The following is a 21,587-nucleotide window of genomic DNA, read 5'->3' on the forward strand; positions in this document are numbered from 1 at the left end:
TTCCGCAGTTATCACAAAAAAAATACAACCGGCGCCAAGGCGTAAAAGGCTTCAGCATCGTGCGGCTTCGTGCCGGGCTCGTACGTTAGCGCACAATTAGAGCACAGTCGCTTAAAAATACAACCGGCGCCAAGGCTTCAGCATCGTGCGGCTTCGTGCCGGGCTCGTACGTTAGCGCACAATTAGAGCACAGTCGCTTGTCTTGTGATCGCCAACGGCTCCGCAGATCGTGCATGCCGACCCCTCCGGGGACAGCAGCACAAGCGACCTGAAAACCGATCAGCTTGTACGTCCGTTTCTCGCTGGTGCCAATTAAGGCGCGTTGTGGCAAAAATCTTGGCTCGAGAATACGAGAGCGGTGGCTTCTCCCGGGCCGTCGCATTATTCATCTAATAAGGCTGGTCGTTCGAATGGCGGAGAAATATCGTTTCGGCCGGATGGCTCAACTACGACTCGGACGCGTTCTTCCGTCAAAAAAACAGTGACGGAGCCACCGCAGTTTTCTTGGACAAGCCAATTACTAGACAGTGATCTTAATTTTCACGTCGTTCGTGCTGCTGTCTCCGGCGCACGATCTGCCGCGGGAGCCGGCGGCGATCACAAGCTGGTTGAATTTTTGTGCGATAAGTGCGGAAACGTCGCAGCCGCTAACCCCCCCCCCCCCCCCAGGGACAAACGGCCCTAGGCCACAGTAGGACTCGCGCGTGACTGGGCGGGAAATGAAGCATTGTCTGTTGATTTTCTAAAGCTAAAACTAGATCGATTGTCTGAGCTTCTGGTCTGAAGATGTCTGCCACTAGAGCTGTCAGAAAATTGGATAGCCTCGAGTCTCCAGACCCTCTCCAGCGCGCGTTACAGGGGCTGGCGCTGGACGAGAGGTCTGGATTCACTCTGTACAAAACCGTCTGTACGGGTACTAATCTTCGAATCGACACCAGAACGGTTGCTCGATCGCTGATTCGCTAAGTGAGTTATGACGCAGACCCTCTTCAGCGCCAGATTTAATCTTTAATCTTTTCTCTAGTATACGGGAGCTCTCCACACTTAATCAACGAGCAGAGAGTCCCGTACAACCATGCCGACCGTCTTTCTCCTCGACTGCTCGCTTTCCATGCTCCAAACGACGTCCGTCGACGACGCGGCATACCAGCGACGACACCTAGCCATCGAAGGCCTCCAAACGATCATCCGTCACATGGGCGCTCACTTCCAAATGGAATTCAGCGCTCTCCTCGCCTTCTCCTCATCCGTCGAGCCTCTCATCTCGTGGACACGTGACTACACGTCCATCGAATCACGCCTCGCCGTTCCAATCGCCATGGGCGACCGAACCGACGTAGCGCGAGCAATCCAATTCGCAATCGACTACGTCGTCGCCGAATGGGGCACCGTATCGCCGCCATGCCAAATCGTCGTCGTCACCGATAGCCCATCGATCGACGCGGCTACGGCCGATTTCGCGATTCCTTTTCCATGCAAACTTCACGTTCTCCTTCTCGCTTCGCCGGACGAAGTCGAATCGATCGATAAAACGAGCGCGCGCCTTTGCAATCCGCTCGGTTCCCTATTCATTCATTGTCCCAATGGCGCGCTTAGTTTCCAGTCGAGCTCCGATATGTTTCGGCGTCTCGTCGACGCTCATTTCGTTCCGTTTTCCGGCGAATTGTGTTGCGGCGCGCTCAAATCAAAAATCTGCCTAATTCCCCCGCCAATTAAATTTCGACCCGGCACGTGGCGAGATCAGTACTCATGCGCGATTTCTTCAAACAAGGACACCGACGAATTTCCTCAAAAAATAGAAATTTGCGGTTTTTTGCCAATTTCCGAGTTTTCCGGCCCCCCATGCATGTCGCGACATCTCGTACTCGACGATCCGTCATTGGCTCAACGAATTAAAGTCGACGAGAAGCCGCTCGAGACTACGGTTGCCATGGAAAGCGGTCGAAAGTCAAATCCCTCTTCGGCGAACGTGGGCGGAACGCGCGGACTCGGAATTAAACAGGAGAGACCGGACAGCAGCGGTCTGATTGGATCGGAGAAAATCGACTATGGAAAGTCGCCATCGTTTCGAATTTTGCTACACGGTAGTCTAAAAGTCGAAAATATGGCAGCATTGGCAAAACTAGGGTAAGAAGAAATAAATATTTATATTATATGAGAGGGGGACGTCTAGTTTTTTCTCCTAATCCCCCCCCCCCCCCCCCCCCCAGAGAGGGTTGGTTTGGCGTTTTGTATTCGGCAGCGGATACGCGAAAGAAAGCGAATTTGATGCTGAGCGTTTTCCCGCCCAATGCAACAATCTCGTGGCTGGGCGATTTAAATCAATTGGGTTGTATTTCCGCTGAGCCGACAGTGGCGACGGCGACGGCGAAACCGTTTCCCGTGCAAGAAGAATATTGTCTCAGCTATCACGCGGATCCCGGCGTCACGTGGATTCGGCAACAGGTGCTGCAATTGGACGTGCAGAAAGTGCTAAGGTACGCGCGAAAGCTTCCCGACAAACAGCAGGCGTTTTTCAAGGACGTCAACAAGTTGAGACGCTCGGCTTTGAGCTACGGCTTCTCCGACTTGTTGACGTCGATAGGGAATCAACTTAGGCAAGATGCCGAGTCGATTCGGCATAGTCACGCCGCCGAATCGGCTCTGTTGATTCACGTGGCGAAACAACTTAAAACGAATCGCGATCCCGCGTGCGAAATAGGCCCGCCTTGATTAATTAATTAATTCTATTGTTTAATCGAATAATTAGAGAAAACATTTTCCTATTGTTTTCGTTTCGAGAAGTATGCTAATCGTTAAAAATAGGAGATAGAATAGAAACATGACGACGCCCAACGGGCGATTCATTTTCCATTTGCATGCCACAATTGTGGCGACGAGAACAATGAGCATTCCGAAAAGAAGAGCCACTGAACAGAAGAGCCCATTGCTCATCACAACCACGGGGTTACCCCGGATCAGAGCGGCAAAGAACCATGGCAACGGAAGGCCGACTGTGACGTCAAACATATTGCTTCCAATGGAACTCGAAACGGCCATGTCACCGGATCCTTGACGAGCGACTATGACGCTTGTTATGAGATCCGGGATGCTTGTGCCGGCCGCTAAAAAAGTCAGACCCATAACCTAGAGAAAGGAGGTGTTGGGGAAATGATTGGGCTGTGTTTAGGTGGGTGGTTACCTCTGGACTGATTCCTATTGTGTCTCCGATCTGATTGGCCCACCAGACCATGAAATAGGAATAGATTCCAATCCACAACATGCTGCCGGCGAATGTCCACGGGTACCATTTTCGTTTGGACTGAAAACAGGTGAATTAATCGCATAATTATTAGATTTAAATCCTTGATTGTCTATAAACTCGGGATAGAAAGTGTAATAATCCCAAGTTTACGTAGTCAATCAAGGATTTTCCTACTCTACTGTACCTCATTTCGGACGTCAGGCAGAGAAAAATAGAGCAGATAGACAATGGGAATGAGAAGGATGTACGTGAAGCGTTTGCGACAACTCGACGGCCACTTAATAGTAAGTGGTTCTTCATCGTTGCCGTCCTTCTCTGCTTCTTCTTCTTCGTTGTCATCATTGGTTGAATCTGTCCACGCGCTTCCTTTCTTCTTCTTCTTTTCAGTGCCGTTTGCGCATTCGACTTGAACGTGAGGCACCGTTGAATACTCGAGCTCGTCGTCGTCGTTGCTATGGTTCCCTAGCGACGGTTTCGTCGTTTCGTATCCCGAATTCGCGTAGGACACTTCGCTTTCGTTTTTTATGACGCTCTGTCGAGACGACGACGGTTCGGACGACGACGGCGTGAATTCGACGTCGAGTTGCTCGGAAACGAAAGAACTGCGGGGATTGGAGGCTCCAGCCGACGGCGGCGGTGGCGCGAGCTCTATTCCCACTCGAGGAATGATTTGATTTCGAGGCTTTTCGTCTCTGACGCTCCTTTTACTCGTCGTTCGACTGTCGGTGGCGGTGTCTATTGTTCGGGTATGAAAATTGAATATTTGAGCGTTTGGTTGTTTACCTCTATGATGCATAGCGCTCAATAACAGATGAACGGCGCCTTGTCGCGTGAAACCGACGCCGTAAGGAGTACACGGCCGAGACGACGTTTCCTAAACAAAGAAGCCCTTTAGCAAAGAGGTTTGAGTGTTTAGAGGCATGTAGCACACAATAAAGGGGTCCTTAGGAGCGAACGAATCTTCGTAAGGAAAACTACTAGTTTCTATTCCCTCTCAGAGTCTTAGCAACCAAAATGGGCCCTTAGCAACCAATCCCGTACAGAAACCTAAGCCCATATGCTTATACTACGTTTTGCGGTACAATCAAAGAACGACTACTAGACTAACCAGAAGGTGGAGGTCAGGGAAAATAAACAACTGTCTATTTACCTCCGTAGGCTTTTTGTTTTTCTTCTCTATAGGTCGAACCCTATCCGGCGTCAGCTTCTCCTTGGCCCACTTCTCCAAGCGACGATTAAACTTCATGAATCCAACGTAGACGAGATACAAGACAAAGAGACTGAGCGCTTCGAACCAGGCGATCTTCGCGTCCAAATAGACGAGCAGCAAAACGATGAGCGCGACGCTATAAAAGGAGCAGTCGCGAAAGAGCGGCCACCAACTCAACCTCAAGACCTTCCGCGAAACGACGGCACACATCCCAATAACAAAAAGAACATTAAAAACGGCCGATCCGACGATCGTTCCAAAACCGACGTTCGTCTTCGCGACAAAAACGCCGAAAAACGACGTGAACAACTCCGGCGTGCTGCCGCCGGCCGCCATAAACGTCGCCCCGGCAACGTCGTTACTCAAATTCAACTTCGAAGCGATGACGTCGAGCGACGGCACGAAATACTCGTCGCACACGATCGCCAAGGCGACGAACATGTAAACGACTCCGACGACGTGAAGAAGCACGGCGCCGCGACGTCGCGTCGCGAGATCGAAGATATCGTCGGGCCAGTATTGTTTAGGGGGTCGTTCGCTCGTCGAGTTCGTGATCGGGGTCTCTTTGGTGCTATTTGCGAGCGTTGATAGGGGGCGGCGCGCTGTAAACATCGGTTTTCTCGCGTGGGAGGTATGAGTATTCGAGCCAGGTGGCTGTTTTGCTGGTCGAGCTTTTTCGTCGTTTGTTGCTGCGACGATTAGGATGATTCCGAGTAGGGAGACGATCGGTATAGCGAGTCGTTTTGAAAAGCGACGCGACGGTCGTTTGATGCGTGTCTGCTGATCCATTGGGGGTGATGCAGGACGCTGGTGTTTATGGTGAGGGGTTCAGCTGTTTGGGGAGTCCTGCAGCTTCCCCGCGACCCGAGATGCTTTGGGAGAGAAGCTTTATTAGCTTCCGTATAGCGCACACCTTTCTACGGGACTTTCCCCACCGAGTCCCGTAAAACTGAAAGCCTTCGCGACGGTTTCTCCATGAGTGCCGTCGATTCGTACGCTCCTGTGAGCGAATCGCTCACGTTTCTCGATCCAGATGAAGGCGACTTCGGCGCTGACACCCAAGGAGGCGACTACGACTTCGACGACTTCACAGTTCCATCTCAAACGCAAACGCAAGCGTCCCAACAGCCTCCTCTAACGCAAGAGCCGTCCGCCGACGAGCGAAAGACGTTCGATCACGATCCGAACGTCGGCGACGTCGCGGACGGCGTCAGGGGATTGAATTTCGACGAAAACGAAGAAGACGAGACGATATACACGCGAGATCTTCCCGATCACGCGTGCAAGTAAGAAAAAAAGAGCAAAAAAGGATCAAATAAGTAATTATTTATAGATATTGCGGCATTCACGATCCGTCGGCGGTCGTCTTTTGCATTCAAACGCGAAAATGGTTTTGCAACGGACGCGGAAACACGTCGGGAAGGTAAGTCAATTCGTGACGTCATCAATATCCTATGACGTCATTCTTTTTTCATTAGTCACATTGTGAATCATTTGGTGAGAGCGCGAGCGAAGGAAGTTCAACTTCACAAGGACGGTCCCCTTGGAGATACGACGTTGGAGTGCTACAATTGTGGCTGCAAGAATGTTTTTCTTCTCGGATACGTTCCGGCGAAGGCGGAATCCGTTGTCGTTTTACTTTGCCGGTAAGATAAGATAAGAGAAATATTCCTTAATTAAAATATTTGTTGTCTAGACAACCGTGTGCTTCCCAGAATTTGAAAGATCAGAATTGGTGAATAATAATAATAATATAAGCACTTATTGATTTTATTAATTTTTTAGGGATTCGAATGAGTGGCAGCCGTTGATTCAGGATCGCTGTTTCTTGTCTTGGCTTGTGAAAATACCGTCTGAACAGGAACAGTTGAGAGCGAGACAAGTAAGACTAAATAATAATCGATTTCAAATATTTAATGAATATTTCTCAAATAGATCACTGCCTCTCAGATCAACAAACTTGAAGAATTGTGGAAGGTAAGCGGGAGAATTTAATTAAATGTACGTCACGTGGGTAATTAATTAATTAATTGGTTTATGTAGGAAAATGATGAAGCTACTTTGGAAGATTTGGACAAGCCTGGAATCGACGAAGAGCCACAGCAAGTCCTTCTGAGGTAATAGAATAAATTAATTAAAATATGTATGTACCATATTTTAATTGAAAAATAAAAGATACGAAGATGCGTATCAGTATCAAAATATTTTTGGTCCACTTGTGAAATTTGAAGCTGACTATGACAAGAAATTGAAAGAATCTCAGGCAAATTGACTACATAAAAGAAATAGCAACACTAATTTGTTCTATTAGACACAAGAGGGGATTGTAGTTCACTGGGATATTGGCCTAAATAAGAAAGTTGTAGCCTACTTCAATTTGCCACGTTCTCAATCAGGCAAAAACCAATAAATAAATAGCACTAATAATACTAATAATATTAATACGAATTCAGACATGAGGCTTATGCCTGGTGACGAATTGAGATTGCGTTATTCTGGCGTCAAAAGACAGTGGGAAGGAGTCGGTCACGTGGTCAAAATTCCAAATTGTAAATAGAGAGAGAGAAATCCAACTCAGACAAATTTTGAATCTGTTTTGTAGCATTTGGTGAAGAAATTCGTTTGGAAATGAGATCGAACAATGACGTCCCAATTGACGTGACTCATTCGTTTAGCGTGGATTTTGTATGGAAGTCGACGTCATTCGATCGGTGAACAAAGAGACGACTTCATGTCAATTCAAATGACGTTCTTTCTTTGTTTCAGTATGCAACAGGCGATGAGAAAATTTGCGGTTGATGAAACTTCCGTGAGCGGATACATTTACCATCGGCTGATTGGCCACGACGTCGAAGAGTATCCACTCAAATGTACTTTACCAAAAAGGCGAGTTTTCGAAAACGCACAGACAGAAAAAGTGCGAAAATGAATTTTCTCTAAAGATTTTCTGCTCCCGGTTTACCGGAACTTAATCACTCACAAGTATTCGCCGTAAAGACGGTCTTGCAGAAGCCGCTCAGCCTCATTCAGGTGAAATAATAAATTATTTGATGTAAAAGACCGAGTCTTTTCGTCAGGGTCCGCCTGGAACCGGAAAAACAGTCACCTCAGCGACGATAGTCTATCATTTGGCTAGGCAAAATTTCGGGTATTCACCCTCAATATTTTGTCTCTTTCTCTGACTTTAGTTCATAGTCAAATTCTCGTTTGTGCTCCGAGCAATATTGCCGTTGATCAGCTGACGGAAAAGATTCATAAAACGGGACTCAAGGTGCGTAACAATTTCGAATATTTATCGAAATGACGAGTCGTTTCGTAGGTTGTTCGTTTATCTGCGAAAAGTCGCGAGGCCATTGATTCTACCGTCTCTTTTCTCGCTCTTCACAATCAAATCAGAAACTGCAAAGACTCGTATGAGAAGACAGAGAGAAAAAAATAAAGAATTTTATTTAATCTTCTTTCTTTTCTCAGCTATCCTGAGCTGATTAAGCTTCAGCAATTGAAAGACGAACAAGGGGAGTTATCATCAAACGACGAAAAACGCTATAAGACACTGAAAAGAGCGTGCGAAAGAGAACTTCTCATGGTAAGAATCGCTCTCCTCCCCCAGCAATCCCATCATCCATCGCCTCCAACAGAACGCAGACGTGATTTGCTGCACGTGCGTCTGCGCTGGAGACACACGCTTAGTGAAATTCAAATTCCGCATGGTTCTCATCGACGAAGCGACGCAAGCGACGGAACCAGAATGCATGATCCCAATCGTTCTCGGCGCCAAACAGGTACGTCTACACGCTCCTCCAACAACAGTAGAACAAAGACACGAATTTCTAGGTCATCCTAGTTGGTGACCATTGCCAGCTAGGCCCAGTAGTAGTGTGCAAGAAAGCGGCTACGTAAGGCCTTCGAAAAAAAGGGGGGTTCTAGTTTGTATTGAGGTTTTGTAGTGCCGGCTTATCTCAGTCCCTTTTCGAGCGCCTCGTCGTGCTTGGTATACATCCACATCGTCTCCAAGTCCAATATCGCATGCATCCGGCACTGAGCGAATTTTCTTCGAATCTCTTTTACGACGGCGAGCTTCAGAACGGCGTAGTCGAAGGTAGGAGGAGTAATAGGGCGCGTACCGCGGCTTCACTGTATCGTACATATAGCTGATCGCATTCAAAAGGAAGTCGATTTTCCTTTTCCCATTCCCGAAGTCCCCATGTTCTTCTGGTCGGCATCCGGACAGGAGGAGATCTCCTCGTCGGGAACGTCCTATCTCAACAGGCAGGCAACCCCCGTTCTTCGTCATAGAGTCGCTTTTAATACGATATTAGAACGGAAGCCGCGTACGTTGAGAAGAGCGTCACGCGCTTGCTAAAGTCGGGAGTCCACCCGTACAACATAGGGGTCATAACGCCGTATGAGGGTCAGCGCGCTTATATTATTCAATATATGCAGTATAACGGGCAGTTGAATGCGAAATTGTACCAGGTTTGATTTCACGCGTACGTGGGCTCTTCCATTGACTTTGCTATAGGAATTAGAAGTAGCTAGCGTGGACGCGTTTCAGGGGAGGGAAAAGGATTACATTATTTTGTCGTGTGTTCGGTCGAATGAGCATCAGGTATTGTTCAGTCAAAGGGAGGGGCTTCGTGTGCGAATTTTTCTAATTAAAAGGGTATTGGCTTTCTCAATGATCCTCGTCGTCTCAACGTTGCGTTGACTCGCGCTAAGTAAGATCGTTCTTTTTGAATTGTTTTGTTTTTGACGGTTTTCTCTGCAAGATATGGGCTCATTGTTGTTGGAAATCCGAAAGTCTTATCTAAGGTTAGTTCATCCCTTTCGCGTGCCGAGACGAGAAGAGGAAACCTTGTGTGCTCTATAGCAAGACTTGTGGCAGCATTTCTTGATTCATTACCAGCAGAAGCATTGCCTAGTCGAAGGACCCCTCAACAATCTCAAAGAAAACCTCATGAAATTCCCCAAACCGAAGAAAATGATCAACAGAAAAAACCCGGTAAGAAAAAAGATCGTGCACGCGAGACTAACCGTGCATTGACGACACCAGGGAGCTAGTTTCATGAGCAGAGGCATGTTTGACGCTCACGAATGGATGGCTGGTCGCCAGTACGACAGCAGTACAGCGTCCCACGTAGATCCCGGTACGATGACACCCCTTAGTTCCCTTTCTCCTACCCTAACGTCGTTTCCCTTACCGCCCCAGCTGCACGCGAGACCTATTATCACACGCACGACCCCATGGGATACATAGGAATGGATAGGAGTGCGGCTGCAGCTGCAGCTGAGCTTAACGTACCGGTGGGCATGTTTGTGACTCCGCCGGCTCAAGCGGCCGATCAATTTGTTAGCCAGGTGACGAGAATTAATAAATGTACACGTGTAGAACGCTATGTTTTATGTTTTAGTCCCTTGGCGGGTTACCGGGGGGTCAAATGCCTGGAATGGAGTATCCCTCTCACGCGCCTTCGAGTCAAGCGAGCCAGGTTGGGTTGGCCAATAGGAAAAAGGGGAATTTTCGAGACGTATTGCCTAGGATGCATCTCAGCCGTTTTCCCAGGCAATGATGCATGGAAATCTGAGTCAACCCTCGCAACTTTCACAGCCACTTTCGCAGCCTGATCTATCTCAGGTCTAATCGAGCCAGTTCCCCTAACGTGTACACAGCAATTTCTTTTTCTTCTAGGACTACGATCACGAAGTCTTCAAGTCCCAGCCGGACACGCTTTCCCAAGATTCCCTCTACCACAACGCCTCTCACGCCAATTCTTCGCTTTATTCCCACTAGATCAAACGCGGAAACCGTCTCTCCCCCCTCCCCCCTCTCCCCTTCCTATACCCTTTGATCAGTCATTGCTAAGCGGAAGGCACAGCGGCCTTCTCATTGGGAACTGACGTGCGAAGAGCGCGATTCCATGAAAAAATGACTCGGAAACTTTTTCTGTGTGAACTAACATGTATCCACGCACACACAAGTCTTTTTTTGACGTCACAACATGCAAGTGTAACTTTAGTCACGTTTAGTCTTTTCCTTTTCATTGTGAACCGACGTGTTGAATATTTCCCAAAAGAAGAGCAGTCCCACGACGCAGGAAAAGATGACAATGACCATGTACTCCACGTGGCTTTTATACGGAGTTCCACAGACTGTATACCACGAAGCATTCGTTTCGGGCCGTCCACGAGGCAGACAATGAAAATCAAAGTAGGGCTCGTCGTAATTGTCGACGCAGAGAAACGTTTTCTTTTTCAGAATCATACCTGTGACTGTATAAACGTCTGATTCAGATTGACAATCGTCTCCAACCACTTCGTGCAGGCCTGTGGCGCGAATATCCTCCGGTTTGGCATAAAAAACGACGAGGAGCATGTAGAAGGCGTAATGAATTACGACAATAGCAGCCAGTGCTTTAGATTTGATTTTCTTTGCCTTGGATTTAGACAGACGTCTATCGGCTCTCCAGAAAATAGCTCCGTATACGAAAACGTAAATCAGGGTTGTGATTTCAGGGTGAATGAAGAAAACATCATGGAGAAAATGATGGAACGTGCACTGGAGAACTCCAAGCGGCATGGACATCAAACTGACGACAATAAGGCACGTTCCCGCTCTCAGTATCCCAGATAATGGCTTCAACTTTTTTTGTTCGCCCACTAGCAAATTCCACGTGACGCGAAACAGGAAACTCAGGCTCCAAGCGAATGTCATGTGAAAGTTGTAGCTGGTCCAAGGAACTGAATAGTGCCTATCAAATATATTGGGATCTGTATCATGCCACGTCCACCAAACCAATTTGATGCCCATAATGTCAAACGGGACATCGATAATGACGTCAGCTATAGCAACAGCCGACGCGTGAGCGACGGCACCGAGTTGAAGAATCTCCACGGCAACGTTAGTAAGATACATTGTAGCCGGATAAAATAACATTATGTGCAAGGGAAAGCGACCGCGGAAGAAGACGAGCGTGCTTTGGGCGTGCCAAAAGCTGTTGATATTGGGATTGAAGTAGCTGACGAGTTCGGTTGTGAGTCCGTGGCCGAGAGCGCTCAGCCAGAGCACGACGTAGCGCGGACCGCGTTTCCACGCGTCGAGCAGAGTGAGAAGAGCGAAGAGCTCAAATGAAAGCTCGCACAGAAGAAACGTCGGCTCGTCTCGCCAGATTTCGGCCGGATTGCGAGCCTTTACGAATGGGAGGGCTTCCATGACGTCAAGAAAATTGCGCATGCTCAAAAATTGCCGGTAAGCATTCCTAAATTCGCCATTATAACATGGTCTGTATTTTTTAGTTAGGCTATTGCTGCTGCAGGAATTATGTACTGAAAGTCTACAGTACTATCTTTGCCCACGTGACCGTAATAAGATCTCGTGACTTTTCACTTTCGCGCGTGCTCATCATGGCGGAGGATGGAAAGTCGTCGCCGCCGCTCTTTGGAGACGACGACGAGGACGTGGCACAGTCGCCCGAACCGGAAGAGTCAGTACCCATCGACACCGACACGCAGAAGGAGGAAAAGGGGCTTTTCGACGACGACGATGACGCAGAAAACGGCGAAACGAAACGCGACGACACTCCGCCCGAAAAGGAGCCCGAAACCACCCAAGCTCCACTCTCCAGCGTAAGCGACGAGCCGAAAGTGTCGGCTGGCGACGACGACAGCACGGCGGAAGCCGACGAGCCGGTGAGAAAGCGTTTTTTCGCTGCGAAATCTCGACTCACGTCTCACCCGCCCCGCCCCCTCTCGCAGGCGAAGGACGAAGACGAGGACGACTTGGACGACGAGTACACAATCGAAGTATCGGTTTCCGATCCGCAGAAAGTCGGTAAGACGTCGTTTGTCAATGAAAAACGGGAGGGCTATCGTTTACGGCACGCCGTAACGACACCACGTTTTTTTATTAGGCGATGGAATGAATGCTTATATGACGTATCAAGTGAAAACGCAGACCAACATGCCGCAATTCAAGAGTCATAAGTTGGCAGTGCGACGTCGTTTCAGCGATTTTCTCGCTCTCCATGCCAAATTGGCTGAAAAACCGGCGTATTTGGGTCGAATCATTCCTCCAGCTCCCGAAAAATCCGTCTTGGGTATAATCAATAAATAAAAATTAATCGGGATATGATTAATTTTTTTATAGGCATGACGAAAGTGAAATTTTCTAAGGAGGAGTCTAGTGGTTCTACAGATTTCATAGGAAAGAGAAAAGCCATACTCCAAAGGTTTGAAAAAAATGAAAACGAATCAATGCAAAAGTCACGTGACAATTTCTCTTCAGATTCCTCACTAGACTATCCAAACATCCCGTATTGAGAAAAGACGAAGATTTTCAGGAATTCTTGGAGAAAACTGATGACGTGCGTAAATCCAAATCGCTTCAAATAAATTAATAAATTAATATTTTTTTAGCTTCCCAAAGCAAAAGGAACGTCCGCTTTGAGTGGAGCCGGCTTCATGAGACTAGTGAAAAACGTCGGCGATGCCGTATCAAAAATGACGTCAAAAATGGAAGAATCAGATTCGGTATGTGAAAATTCCAACAATAAATAAATAAATAAATAAAACGTTATATTTATCATCAGTGGTTTGAAGAAAAACAGCAGCAACTCGACGCATTGGATGGCCACTTGAAGAAACTCATAACAGGAATTGATTCTCTTGTAACACATAGAAGAGGTGAGAGGAAAATAAAATAAAGAAGCAATACATACGATTTAATTAACAATGTTTCATAGACCTTAGTTCTGCTACTGAGGCCTTTGGCAAAACTGCGGCACTTCTTGGTAAAGAAATATATACATTTATTTAATTATTTAATTATTTTTGTTAGGGACTGTTGAGGAGCACGAGCCGCTAGCGCGCGCTATGAGTCAGCTCGCTGAAATTGAAGGAAAAATCGACAGTCTTCATCAAGAACAGGCGTCGAAGGATTTTTTCATATTCGGAGAGTTGATTCGTGAGTACATTGGCCTTATTGGTGGAATCAAGGTAAATACTCAATGGATAGTCACGTGGGTTACGTAATTTGTTTTCTAGATTTGTTTTAATCAGCGCGTGAAGCTGTTCCACGCTTGGCAGAGTGCCCAGGCGACGTTGCTGAAGAAAAGGGAGAGCGAGACCAAAATGAAGGCGACGGGAAAAACGGAAAAATTGCCAGATCTTGAACGAGAAATAAAAGACGTAAGCACTGTCTTTTTACGGAAAAAATTTTCATTTTTTTATTCTACAGTGGGAAGACAAAGTGGACAAAGGTCAGAAGGAATTCGACGACATTTCTAAGCGAATCAAAGACGAAGTGACGAGATTCGAAGTAAATAAAAAAAGAGGCGCGAAATTTTGACGTCAGTGCGACGAAAATTCGATTTTTAGAGCACCAGAGTGAAGGAATTCAAATCGAGTCTAATCAATTATCTGGAAACGTTGATGCTCACCCAACGTCAGGTAAGAAAAAATCCCAAATCCATTCCTTGACCCTTTTCCATCTCCTCCACTCGTCCTAATCCCTATTCTGCCTCTACACTGTCCATTCACTCAAAAACCTTTCCTTCCTTACCACCCATTAGCTCATCTCTCACTGGGAATCCTTCTTGCCTGAAGCGAAAGCGATTGTCTGACCACTGACCCTAACTAGTTCCCTTCCTTTGGCGTTTTTTTGACTATTTTGGCTGTCGATTCTTTTCTGTTGCGTTTTGCGTTTGGAGAATGGCCGTTGCTTCGCATCTGTACTACTTATTTTTCTCCCTTCTGCATATGATCGATCTCTAGTCTACTTCATGGCCTCTAGCACGAACGGCGCTTTGTCTATTACAGCGATGAGCATTTTGTCCACGTATTCCTTCAGTCTCGTCGCTTCTTCGTCCTTGTCTTTGAGAAGGACGAGAAGATCTTCCTTCGTTGCCACGCCGGCGCGTACTTTTTTCATCGCCGCCGGCGTCGACGGCTTTTCCGTGTTCTGTTGAACTCCGTGATCTCGTAGGATTTTCATTAGTTGGTCTCTTTCTCCCGAAACGACCGCGTTTTTCGTCTTCTCCTCGACGAGTTGGCGTTTTGCCGTCTCCGTTTCGGTTTCCGCGTTTAGGAGACGAGCTTGGAGATCGCTTAGTTTGGCTAGCTGGTCGATGAGCCTTTGATTTTCCGAATCAGTGCGGCCTACTTTGGCCTGAAGATTTGCCTGGGATTGCTGAATCGAGTCGACCTCTTCACGCTTGTTCTTTAGCTGGACTTTCAGCACTTCGATCCGACTTTCGAGCCCTCGTATATTTTTCTCCTTCTCTTCGTTCCCTTTTGTTAAATTCTCGGTGAGAGATCGCTGGCTTTCGAGCAGTTGTTCTATCGTTCTCTCGGCATCACGATTTCTCTCCTTGAGTCGCGTGACTCTGCTTTGCGCGAGATCGTTGGCCTTGGAAGCTGCTTCCAATTCTTCGCCGAGCTTTCGCACGGTGACTTGCAGTTGCTCTACTTTTTCCACTTCGCTCTGTCTCTCCTTTTCCGCTCTACTTGCCTTTCTTTCCGCCTGCTCAATGGCAAGTCTAAGCTGACTGTGCTTTGCTTCTGTATCCTTCTGCAACTCCCTAAACTTAGCAGTATCTTTATCTGCTTCTGTAGCATGTAGCTGCAAGTCTCTACATCGCGTTTCAGCTCTAGTAACAGCCCCTTGAGATTCCTGCAGTCGAACTTGCGTAGCAGAAAGCTCAGTCATTAGCCGGGTTTGCTGCTCTTTGAATTTTTCAGTCTCTTTTTGAAGGCCTTCTACTATAACTTCAAGCTGCTGATTCTTCACTTGCAGCACTGCCGTGGTCTCTTTCTCGGTTCTCAGAGCCTTTTCTCTCTTTTCCAGGCTAGCCAAAAGCTTCTCAATCTCCTTCTTATTTGCTTCCAAGTCCGTCTGTATTTCAATTGTAGTCGATCTATTCATCAATGCTGCCTCTTTTAAAGCGTACACTTCCTCTCTGAGCTTGTGGCTTTCTCCCTGGGACTCCTTCAATTCGACCTCGAGTTTCCTCGTCTTTTCACCTGAATGAGTTGTTGTATCTGTCAACTGAAGTGTCAGTATCTCGTTAGCCTGCTTCAAAGCGGAGATTTCCGATGAAGAACTAGCTTCTTTTTGAGCCAGATTTTTCCTTAATTTCTGCAACTCTATAGTCGCCTCTTTCAATTCTGCTTCAATGCTGTGTGCTTGTTTCTCAAACTTTTCCGCTGCTGTACTTTGCTCTGTGAGACGTCTTCCCGTCTCTATGACCTGTTTGCTGAGTTTGACCCTTTCTGTTTCTGTTTCCTTCAGTATTCCACTTAATTTCGTGCATGTAGCCTCCATTTGCTGATTTTGCTCGCGCAGCGCGAAGTCATCTGATTCGATTTTTTGAATCTTTGATTTAAATCGATTCCTTTCTTCAGTCACCGCTTCCAACTGTTTGCTGACCTGGGCTAATTCTACTTGACCGGCTAGTACTTTGTTCTCCTCTTTGCGCTGCAATTCGTGCAAATCCTCCTTCTCTTTTTGCAGCTCTCTTTGCTTCTTTGCAATATTTTTGAGCGCCTGTCCTTTGTCAGCCAAAAGGGCTTCGACTTCTCGAAGTTTTGATCTGATTTGGTCTCTTTCTTTTATTGCGACGGTCCGCTGCAATTCAACGTCTTCGTGGGCATCTTTGAGCATCTCGTTTGTTTTCTGTATCATGCTCATTTCGCTCTCCAATCCTCTCAGTCTTTCCTCGCGTTTTTTTAGTTTGTTGGTCGTTTGGTCGTGTGCCCCTTGGAGCCTAATCATGTCGGTTTGCTGCTGCAGAAAGGATTCCCTTTGTAGTGTCAGTTCTTTCTGCAACCTTTCCATTTCTTTCCCTAGTTGGGTAAGTTTACCTGAGGAATCGGCGTGCGATTCCGTGGATTTTAGGAGACTTGCATCCTTTCTGCTTAGCTCCTCTTGCAGCGTCATATTTTTCAAAGTGAGAGATTCGATTGTGACAGACGTTTCTGCTTCCTTTTCTTTCATCTTTTGAATCGCATTGGACGCGTCTTCCTGCCATCTTCTTTCCCTCTCCCGTAGCATAGCAACCGATCCTTCCAATTCTTTCAATCTCGACTGATTTTGATGTAGCTCTTCTTTTTGACTCGTACGTTCTTCTTCCCTTTCCTTGAGCTTCTTCTCCGTTTCAAGAAAAGCCTCGGCTTTTTCTTTTAGAGCTTGAATTTTCGTTGCAAGCGTCGTTTCCAAGCCGGCGATTTTTTCTTCTTGAGCACGATTTAGTGCTTGCATTTGGATAACATCAGCCTGCAGAGCAGTCACCGTGTGAGTCTTCTCTTTTAGCTCTGCTTCTACTTTGTCTTTTTCTCTCGTTTCCTGACCCAGAATGCGCTCCTTTTCCTTTTCCCTGGTCTGGTACACATGCAGTTCCATCTGCACTTCCTCCAAAGCACTCTTCGCAGACCTGGCTTCCTCCTTAGCATTTGCCTTATCTTCTCTTTCTCTCTCAAGTTCTAATTCAACGGAACGCAACGTACGTTTGCTTTCGCGAGCGTCATTTGCTTCCTGCTCTGCCTTTTCGCTGGTTTTCGCATTTTTCAGGACAGCTGCCTTTACTTCTCCCTCGAGTTTGTCAATCCGTATCCTCATCTCTTCCTTTGCCGCTTCATTCGTCCTCTTCGCTTCTCGGAGACTTTCTAACTCTTCTTGTAGCCTCTCACTCTCCTTTTCAGCCGTTTTTAGTTCGGCTTTGTACTTCACTGATTCCCCCGCCATCTTTTCCGCGACTTCTTCAGCTCGTCTGCTCAACTCAATCTCCCTCTGTTCTAACTTAGACTTCAGAGACTCTACTTCAACCTGCAGCTTAGAGGTCGCCTCCTCCTTTCCCACTTTCAATTTTTTATCGAGCATCTCCTCTATGGCTGGAAGCAGAACATCGGAATCAGACGGCGGCGGCGGAACTTGTGACAATTGTGCGGTCGCCTCTGCTTCCTGGCGACGAGTAGACGCTCTCAACTCTACTACAGCTTCACTTATAGTCTCGAGTCGTCTCCGAATATCGTCTATATCAGCAGCCGATTGCCTCAAAGGCGGGTTAATATTGAGAAGATCAGGGCCGGCTTGATGAGCAGAACTATCGCCCTTGTCTTCTTCAGTCATCTGTCGAGCTAAGTGATCAAGCTGGGCATTTCCATGTTGAAGAGAGCTTTCAATGGAAGCCAAGTGCTGACGGATCTCCTGAGTGCCTAATTCACTTTGAGTTCGACTTTCGATGCAAATAGCATGCACGTCGTCAATAGTATGCACGCTGGTGTCTTGGCAGCCGGCACTCGTCACTTGGGCTGATGTCGGGATGGTAATACTCAGACTAGACATTTTCCTTGCGATGACTAATCGTATGGGTCCACTAATGGATCGTAGTCGCGCTGCTACGAGTGATTGGGGCACGTCTCGACATAGGAATCCATTCACGTCTACGACTTCGTCTTCTTCGAATACCTGTCCGCATACTGGACTTCCCTCTTTGACTTCCTGGACAATTATTCGAGTTTTATTGCTCCCTTCTAAGAGGCAAGCTTGAAAGCTGAAGCCGAGACCATTGGGTCCTTTTTCAACGCAAACTGCCAGCAAGAACAATTGACATTCGAGCAGAAGGTTGAACAATTCGTATTGCGGAAGAGAAGGCTGAGTTGGCGCCTTTGAGACTGTCATTTGATTTGGCAGTGCATCGTTTTCTTCGTGAATCGTTTCCTCCATATCTCGAATGCGTTTCGCTAGTCTCAGCTTATCGTTGCACAGAGCAGCTGCAACTTGCCTCTCTTCAGCAAGTGCCATTTCGAGACTGGCCAGTAGACTGCTCTTGTCTTCAAGCTTTGCTTCAAGTGCCAGAATTTCTTGCTTTGCAGCGTCAAAACGACTCTCGTCGCTTTCTCTTTGTTTGAGCAAGTGCTTGGCCTCCTCATGCTTACTTTCTAAGTCCTCCAGCTCATATCTTACCATTGCCAGCTCACCCTTTGCCGAGTGAAGATCTTTAGACAAATCAAGGACTTTAGCGTGTTCGTCTTCGTATTGTTCTCTGAGCGTCAGAACGACGCTGCTTATTCCCGTCGACGGACGGTTTGCCTGAAGATTTTGAATCTCTTTTGACTGGCTATCGAGATCACTCACAATAGCCACAATCGTTCGATCTTTGTCGGCCAAACTTGATCGCAGTCGTTGAAATTCCAAATCGGTCTCCGGTTGTTTTCTAGCCCCTCGAAACGGCGGCGGGCGTGGCTCCATATTCTAGCTGATGTGGATGTGCGAGCAGGTAGCGTTTTGTAAAGTTAGGAGACGCTAGAGAAACATTGCAGAACGCACCGGAAACTCTCTTACAAGGTACACAATGTACAGAGATGGTTGCGTTTACTCTGGAGACGATATTCACGTGACGAGACGTGAGCCCCCCCCCCCCCCCCCCCCTCCAAATCAAAACCGAGGTCTAAAATAGGAGCAGCCGTGCGTCAATTCTGGGGAGGTCGGTCAGTGGAAATTACCGGATATATCATCTCATCTCATCTAGCTATAACTATCAATCGTACTGTCAATAAAAGATAAAAACCTTCTTCTTCTTCCAAGTAAAGGCTAACTACGTTCGGTTCAGTCTTTACCGAGTTTGTCAAGTTGCGGTTCAGAGGAAGACAATGCTCTCGACTTCCCAACAGGACTTGGCGTCTAGGCATCAATCAATCCAAAAATTGAGACCTCTCAAAGGAAAACAGAGTAACAATCTCACCGTTCTCGTCAAGCCACTTAGTAACGCTTTAAAGGAAGGCCGAGAGCAGGGATCCAACGCCCAGCAAGTCGCCACAACCGCTTTGATATTTCGCAGGAGCATGGAACCAGCCATCAAAGTGTAAAACCCCTGTATCACTTTGGTCATGACGTCCTCGGCCGTCGCGTCGGAACACGGATACTTCCCGGTGAACAGCTCGAAGAGAACGGTGCTGCGGATCATAATGAGAAGCAATGAGCAATTAGACATGGATAGTTTGGGGAAGGCATACCCGAACGCATAAACGTCGCCCTCCTTTGTTGGACATCCAATTTCACTCGAGCCCAGCCTCAAGGCTTGGACCACTTCGGGTGCCAAATAGACGAGAACGTCAGTTGGCAGATTGTCGTCGGCGCTACAGAGATGCAAAACGATTGCTGATTGTCTATCGGTAGCCTCCCTCCACAAAAAATGACTCACCGATCTCGATAATTGTTCATGTATGATGCCATGCTGATTTTCACTTTGCTGTCCACGTAAACGGCGCGCGAATTCAAGCTGCCGTGCACGATTCCTCTCGAGTGCAAATAGCTCATACCCTATAAGGTACAGTTTAGATTGCGTTTATCAAAAAGGGCACAGCTATCTACCTGAGCTATTTCTCGAGCTATTTTCATTTTCATTGGCAGAGGATATTTACAGTTGTGCACGTGAAGACACGTATACAAAGAATCGACTCGGTGCGAACTAGAAGAGAAAGCATAAAAGACACATTCGCCTCCTCGAGCGAAGGAGACCTACCCGGTGATGATGGCCAGATGGGGGGGCGTCACGCAGGCGCCCATGAATAATTCAATATTCTCATGTCGAATGCTGCTCCATACGATCGCCTATAATGTCGAATCGACGTTGCGAGAGGAAAAACTCGCCTGCGTCGCGCGCTCTCACCTCTCGCCAAAATTCGTCCAAATCGTCGGTGGACTCGTATTGGCGCGTGTGCACGCGTACACTGCCATGCCACCGCCCCCTGTAGTAAAGAGAAGAGGTTAGCGTGTGCGCGCCACACCCGGAAGCCGAACGACACGAAGAAGTCCAGGGGGTCGGACATCCACTTACTGATAAACGCTTCCCTTGCATCCGTCACCGAGTTTCTCGCCGAATTCTATGCGTTCGTACGGGATAGAGAACTCCTCCACCTCCTGTTCCCTAGAAACATCGATTCCGTACAAACGACGAAACGAAATAAAATCGTTTACTTGGCATCCATATCGATCTCATCTACGCTGTCAAAACTCGCCTTCCTTTTCATAATCGAAGCTAGAGACAATCAAAGGTCTCCGTACCGCCGCGCGGGGCAATGCAAAAAGTCCCCGGGCCTTACCCGATCCGCTGCTCCCGCGAGGAGGTGTCACCTTTCGTCGACATCGAAGTGCAACCGTGGGAACGGAGAGAGAGCGAGCGTCACGCGTTCGGTGACGAATGCTGCCCGCTTGTTGCAGCGATGCGATAGCGCTCGCTTGGCCGACGTCGACGCGTGCACGAACGACGGGCGTTGTCGGTATGGTCCACGTATTTGCTGCCTGGCAACGAGCGTCGCTCGGCTGAACGCGATGACGAACGGCAGGGAAAACATCCATGCCTTTAGAGAGAAGTTGAATAAGATCGACGTGGGAAGCGAGCGAGGGTTGAATAAAAGACTCGCAGAGGGTTATGTGTTTGCACTGGGGTCGCTAACTAAGTTGGACTGCGCTAGCTTGTTCGTAATTCGATGGGATTTAGGCGCCTTGCTCACCTTTTGAAGCAGCTGGAGAGGGCCCTTTTGTCGGCGCCGATTCGGCTGCTTTGTACAGAGTCGAGCATTTTGCGTGGCACTTTAGTCTGAGGGAGAAATCGAGTAAGATTCTCTTTCGGTTTTGTTGTTGTTTTTGCCGACCTGCACAGTTTGCACTTGACGGCACGCAGCATGAGTCGCTTGCAAAGCGAGCACGATCGTAGCCCGACGACCTTTCTTGCAGTCGAAAAACTGAAGGGGAAAAAAAGGAAAAGACGGGAGGGCGTTAGTGTAGTGAGCTTTTTTTTCTCTCTCGTCGCGCGAGTGTCTCACGCGTGATAGCACTCTTCGGTTGGCATTCTCATCTCCTCTGTAGCTGCACGACTGATGTCTATGGGCTACTTCAGCCCGATTTCAAAGCGGCGGCAACTGTGAAGTTAATACGGCAATTAGGCTGTGGCTCCGCGGTTCCAGTGAGATACGGATTCAACGTCGGGGCCGACAATCGCGCTTCTAGGCGACGCACCGGCGAGCGGCAGTATCGGAAAATCTATTACTACGTCCGTAGACGGCACCGCGTACCCGAGACGAGTCGCGGTAGACGATCGCCGTCTTCTGTTATTTATAGGGTCAGCGCGAGTCTATTGA

General features: G+C 47.7%; 7 protein-coding genes across 8 annotated transcripts; 3 read left to right on the forward strand and 4 right to left on the reverse strand.

The window, feature by feature from the left end:
* Positions 1-137: 137 nt before the first annotated feature.
* On the forward strand, positions 138-2,853 carry LOC136192486 (integrator complex subunit 14-like). The gene is made up of 3 exons (XM_065981116.1): positions 138-966; positions 1,025-2,127; positions 2,211-2,853. The coding sequence occupies exons 2-3, from the start codon at positions 1,076-1,078 to the stop codon at positions 2,710-2,712; spliced, it is 1,554 nt and encodes a 517-aa protein (XP_065837188.1). The 5' UTR covers positions 138-966; positions 1,025-1,075; the 3' UTR covers positions 2,713-2,853.
* Positions 2,709-5,798, reverse strand: LOC136192479 (sodium/potassium/calcium exchanger 2-like). Its single transcript, XM_065981109.1, has 5 exons — positions 4,395-5,798; positions 4,028-4,118; positions 3,429-3,979; positions 3,182-3,301; positions 2,709-3,126 (listed from the first exon to the last, which is right to left on the reverse strand). Exons 1-5 carry the CDS (start codon positions 5,241-5,243, stop codon positions 2,746-2,748), a joined length of 1,992 nt encoding a protein of 663 aa, XP_065837181.1. The 5' UTR covers positions 5,244-5,798; the 3' UTR covers positions 2,709-2,745.
* Positions 5,375-10,554, forward strand: LOC136192474 (regulator of nonsense transcripts 1-like). Its single transcript, XM_065981103.1, has 31 exons — positions 5,375-5,740; positions 5,788-5,877; positions 5,933-6,100; positions 6,151-6,189; positions 6,240-6,336; positions 6,390-6,431; positions 6,498-6,571; positions 6,630-6,717; positions 6,766-6,850; positions 6,908-7,003; positions 7,057-7,165; positions 7,221-7,340; positions 7,397-7,484; positions 7,532-7,602; positions 7,650-7,725; positions 7,774-7,865; positions 7,926-8,040; positions 8,093-8,236; positions 8,289-8,350; positions 8,402-8,553; positions 8,606-8,723; positions 8,774-8,930; positions 8,977-9,063; positions 9,117-9,172; positions 9,224-9,266; positions 9,325-9,456; positions 9,508-9,601; positions 9,664-9,812; positions 9,866-9,943; positions 9,994-10,089; positions 10,144-10,554. The coding sequence occupies exons 1-31, from the start codon at positions 5,430-5,432 to the stop codon at positions 10,243-10,245; spliced, it is 3,231 nt and encodes a 1,076-aa protein (XP_065837175.1). The 5' UTR covers positions 5,375-5,429; the 3' UTR covers positions 10,246-10,554.
* LOC136192491 (uncharacterized) lies at positions 10,342-11,672 on the reverse strand. The gene has a single exon (XM_065981123.1). It carries the CDS (start codon positions 11,662-11,664, stop codon positions 10,468-10,470), a length of 1,197 nt encoding a protein of 398 aa, XP_065837195.1. The 5' UTR covers positions 11,665-11,672; the 3' UTR covers positions 10,342-10,467.
* Positions 11,673-11,832: 160 nt separating this feature from the next.
* Positions 11,833-14,226, forward strand: LOC136192488 (sorting nexin-2-like). The gene is made up of 13 exons (XM_065981118.1): positions 11,833-12,140; positions 12,207-12,282; positions 12,362-12,547; positions 12,598-12,679; positions 12,736-12,814; positions 12,867-12,980; positions 13,040-13,133; positions 13,193-13,240; positions 13,288-13,445; positions 13,494-13,637; positions 13,687-13,767; positions 13,827-13,898; positions 14,021-14,226. The coding sequence occupies exons 1-13, from the start codon at positions 11,856-11,858 to the stop codon at positions 14,069-14,071; spliced, it is 1,470 nt and encodes a 489-aa protein (XP_065837190.1). The 5' UTR covers positions 11,833-11,855; the 3' UTR covers positions 14,072-14,226.
* On the reverse strand, positions 13,669-18,868 carry LOC136192471 (myosin heavy chain, skeletal muscle-like). Its single transcript, XM_065981099.1, has one exon. The coding sequence runs from the start codon at positions 18,694-18,696 to the stop codon at positions 14,224-14,226; it is 4,473 nt and encodes a 1,490-aa protein (XP_065837171.1). The 5' UTR covers positions 18,697-18,868; the 3' UTR covers positions 13,669-14,223.
* Positions 18,869-18,946: 78 nt separating this feature from the next.
* On the reverse strand, positions 18,947-21,579 carry LOC136192489 (kinase suppressor of Ras 1-like). Of its 2 annotated transcripts, none has more exons than XM_065981120.1 (14): positions 21,522-21,579; positions 21,273-21,368; positions 21,102-21,191; positions 20,961-21,046; positions 20,550-20,807; positions 20,425-20,485; positions 20,285-20,374; positions 20,117-20,195; positions 19,970-20,058; positions 19,819-19,915; positions 19,649-19,767; positions 19,461-19,583; positions 19,190-19,400; positions 18,947-19,128 (listed from the first exon to the last, which is right to left on the reverse strand). In XM_065981120.1, exons 2-14 carry the CDS (start codon positions 21,302-21,304, stop codon positions 19,054-19,056), a joined length of 1,410 nt encoding a protein of 469 aa, XP_065837192.1. In that variant the 5' UTR covers positions 21,305-21,368; positions 21,522-21,579; the 3' UTR covers positions 18,947-19,053. The 2 variants fall into 2 exon arrangements, with proteins under 2 accessions (XP_065837192.1, XP_065837193.1); XM_065981121.1 differs by lacking the exon at positions 21,522-21,579 and adding an exon at positions 21,466-21,483.
* Between the last annotated feature and the right edge of the window lie 8 nt (positions 21,580-21,587).

This window comes from Oscarella lobularis, chromosome 10 (genome assembly GCF_947507565.1).
Source record: "Oscarella lobularis chromosome 10, ooOscLobu1.1, whole genome shotgun sequence".
In the NCBI taxonomy this organism is placed as follows: domain Eukaryota; kingdom Metazoa; phylum Porifera; class Homoscleromorpha; order Homosclerophorida; family Oscarellidae; genus Oscarella; species Oscarella lobularis.

Excerpts from the sequence above, each read along its gene's own strand:
- LOC136192474 (XM_065981103.1), top strand. The coding sequence starts at position 5,430 with ATGAGTGCCGTCGATTCGTACGCTCCTGTGAGCGAATCGCTCACGTTT. Across the intron at positions 8,237-8,288 it reads TCGTTCTCGGCGCCAAACAG|GTCATCCTAGTTGGTGACCA; the intron begins GTACGTCTACAC and ends ACGAATTTCTAG. Across the intron at positions 9,944-9,993 it reads CTTCGAGTCAAGCGAGCCAG|GATGCATCTCAGCCGTTTTC; the intron begins GTTGGGTTGGCC and ends CGTATTGCCTAG.
- LOC136192479 (XM_065981109.1), bottom strand. The coding sequence starts at position 5,243 with ATGGATCAGCAGACACGCATCAAACGACCGTCGCGTCGCTTTTCAAAA. Across the intron at positions 4,119-4,394 it reads AAAACAAAAAGCCTACGGAG|GAAACGTCGTCTCGGCCGTG; the intron begins GTAAATAGACAG and ends TTCTTTGTTTAG. Across the intron at positions 3,127-3,181 it reads CAATAGGAATCAGTCCAGAG|GTTATGGGTCTGACTTTTTT; the intron begins GTAACCACCCAC and ends TCCTTTCTCTAG.
- LOC136192488 (XM_065981118.1), top strand. The coding sequence starts at position 11,856 with ATGGCGGAGGATGGAAAGTCGTCGCCGCCGCTCTTTGGAGACGACGAC. Across the intron at positions 12,141-12,206 it reads CGGCGGAAGCCGACGAGCCG|GCGAAGGACGAAGACGAGGA; the intron begins GTGAGAAAGCGT and ends CCCCTCTCGCAG. Across the intron at positions 12,815-12,866 it reads TCTTGGAGAAAACTGATGAC|CTTCCCAAAGCAAAAGGAAC; the intron begins GTGCGTAAATCC and ends ATATTTTTTTAG.
- LOC136192486 (XM_065981116.1), top strand. The coding sequence starts at position 1,076 with ATGCCGACCGTCTTTCTCCTCGACTGCTCGCTTTCCATGCTCCAAACG. Across the intron at positions 2,128-2,210 it reads GCAGCATTGGCAAAACTAGG|AGAGGGTTGGTTTGGCGTTT; the intron begins GTAAGAAGAAAT and ends CCCCCCCCCCAG.
- LOC136192489 (XM_065981120.1), bottom strand. The coding sequence starts at position 21,304 with ATGAGAATGCCAACCGAAGAGTGCTATCACGC. Across the intron at positions 19,584-19,648 it reads ATGAACAATTATCGAGATCG|CGCCGACGACAATCTGCCAA; the intron begins GTGAGTCATTTT and ends GCATCTCTGTAG. Across the intron at positions 19,401-19,460 it reads GGCGACGTTTATGCGTTCGG|CACCGTTCTCTTCGAGCTGT; the intron begins GTATGCCTTCCC and ends TATGATCCGCAG.
- LOC136192471 (XM_065981099.1), bottom strand. The coding sequence starts at position 18,696 with ATGGAGCCACGCCCGCCGCCGTTTCGAGGGGCTAGAAAACAACCGGAG.
- LOC136192491 (XM_065981123.1), bottom strand. The coding sequence starts at position 11,664 with ATGGAAGCCCTCCCATTCGTAAAGGCTCGCAATCCGGCCGAAATCTGG.